Below are 1,012 nucleotides of genomic sequence, written 5' to 3'. Positions count from 1 at the left end.
GCACCGTAAAGACTGGGGGGGGTTTCCAGGAGTCGCCTCATCTTGCCCAAACCCTTCTCAGACAAATTTCCCCACCTGAGACCTCGGAGCCAGCTTTCAGTGGCTGAAAGGTCTTTGAAAGCCCCGCCCTGGGACCCTGCGCCCCTCCGCAGCCAGTTTTCCCCCAGCCCAGCGGCTGCCTGCCCCAGTCTCCCCAGTTCCCACTAAAACCTGGCCTCCACGTCCCCAGTCTGGCGGTGAGGGGCCCGTCTGCACGCCCTCGGCCGCGGGAAATCCTCGCTGCTCCTTCTCTGTCCCCCCGCAGGACATCCCGAGGCTCCCGGCAGCCAGACCGTCATCGCCGTGTTCCGCACCCGCAACAGCCCCATCTTCGAGCTCCTGCCGTGGTGTGTGGCGGTGCTGTTTGGGGTGGTTTGGGGTTGGTTTTGGGTTGATTTTGGGTGGTTTTGGGTTCCCCGGTGTGTGGTGGGGAAGAGCAGAGTCACCTCAGAGTGGAGACGCTGCTGTCCTGTGCTCCTGCTTCGGCAGCGTCACCGATTTCCCCGGGACTGGTTGGGTTTTGTCTGTATTGTCCAGTCTGTATTGTCCATTATCCACCTCAAACCCCTTTTCTTCGGGTTTTTCTTGCGCGGTGCATCCCAGCGGAACGAAAAAAAACTCTGTTTAACCACAAACTACCCCCAAACTGCTGCGTTTTGCTGGTGTGACCGAGCGCCGTCTCGTGGCACCTCTTCCCCGCGGTGGTTTTTCGTTTCCGTTCCCCCGCAGCGGTTGCCTGCGCGGCGAGCGCGGTGCGCGGCCCCAGCTCATCGCCTTCCACCCCTGTTTCGGGAAGGGCGCCCTGCTGACCGTGGTGAGTGGGGTCCCCGCTTTCCGTGCCCGCTCTCGGGGCTCCCCAGTGCCGTTCCCGAGGGAGATCCAATCCCGTGGCGGAGCAGGGGGGTGGAAAAATGTCCCCGCGGTGTCCTGGCAGAGAGGAGAGGGCGGGGATGGCGTCAGGGGGGTGATGCAG

The 1,012-nt window shown here is 62.9% G+C and overlaps 1 protein-coding gene across 1 annotated transcript in view; it reads left to right on the top strand.

The window, feature by feature from the left end:
• Window positions 1-853, top strand: part of AAAS (achalasia, adrenocortical insufficiency, alacrimia) — a gene marked incomplete at its 3' end in the record, with an annotated part of 3,633 nt that extends 2,780 nt beyond the window's left edge. The window contains exons 7-8 of the mRNA XM_010088140.1: window positions 303-386; window positions 769-853. Coding sequence (XP_010086442.1) covers window positions 303-386; window positions 769-853 — 169 coding nt within the window. The remainder of the gene's footprint in view (window positions 1-302; window positions 387-768) is intronic.
• Between the last annotated feature and the right edge of the window lie 159 nt (window positions 854-1,012).

Source organism: Pterocles gutturalis, unplaced genomic scaffold (assembly GCF_000699245.1).
Source record: "Pterocles gutturalis isolate BGI_N339 unplaced genomic scaffold, ASM69924v1 scaffold1507, whole genome shotgun sequence".
NCBI lineage: Eukaryota > Metazoa > Chordata > Aves > Pterocliformes > Pteroclidae > Pterocles > Pterocles gutturalis.
Note: the sequence above shows the minus strand (reverse complement) of the source record. Positions and strands in the feature narration are given on the sequence as shown.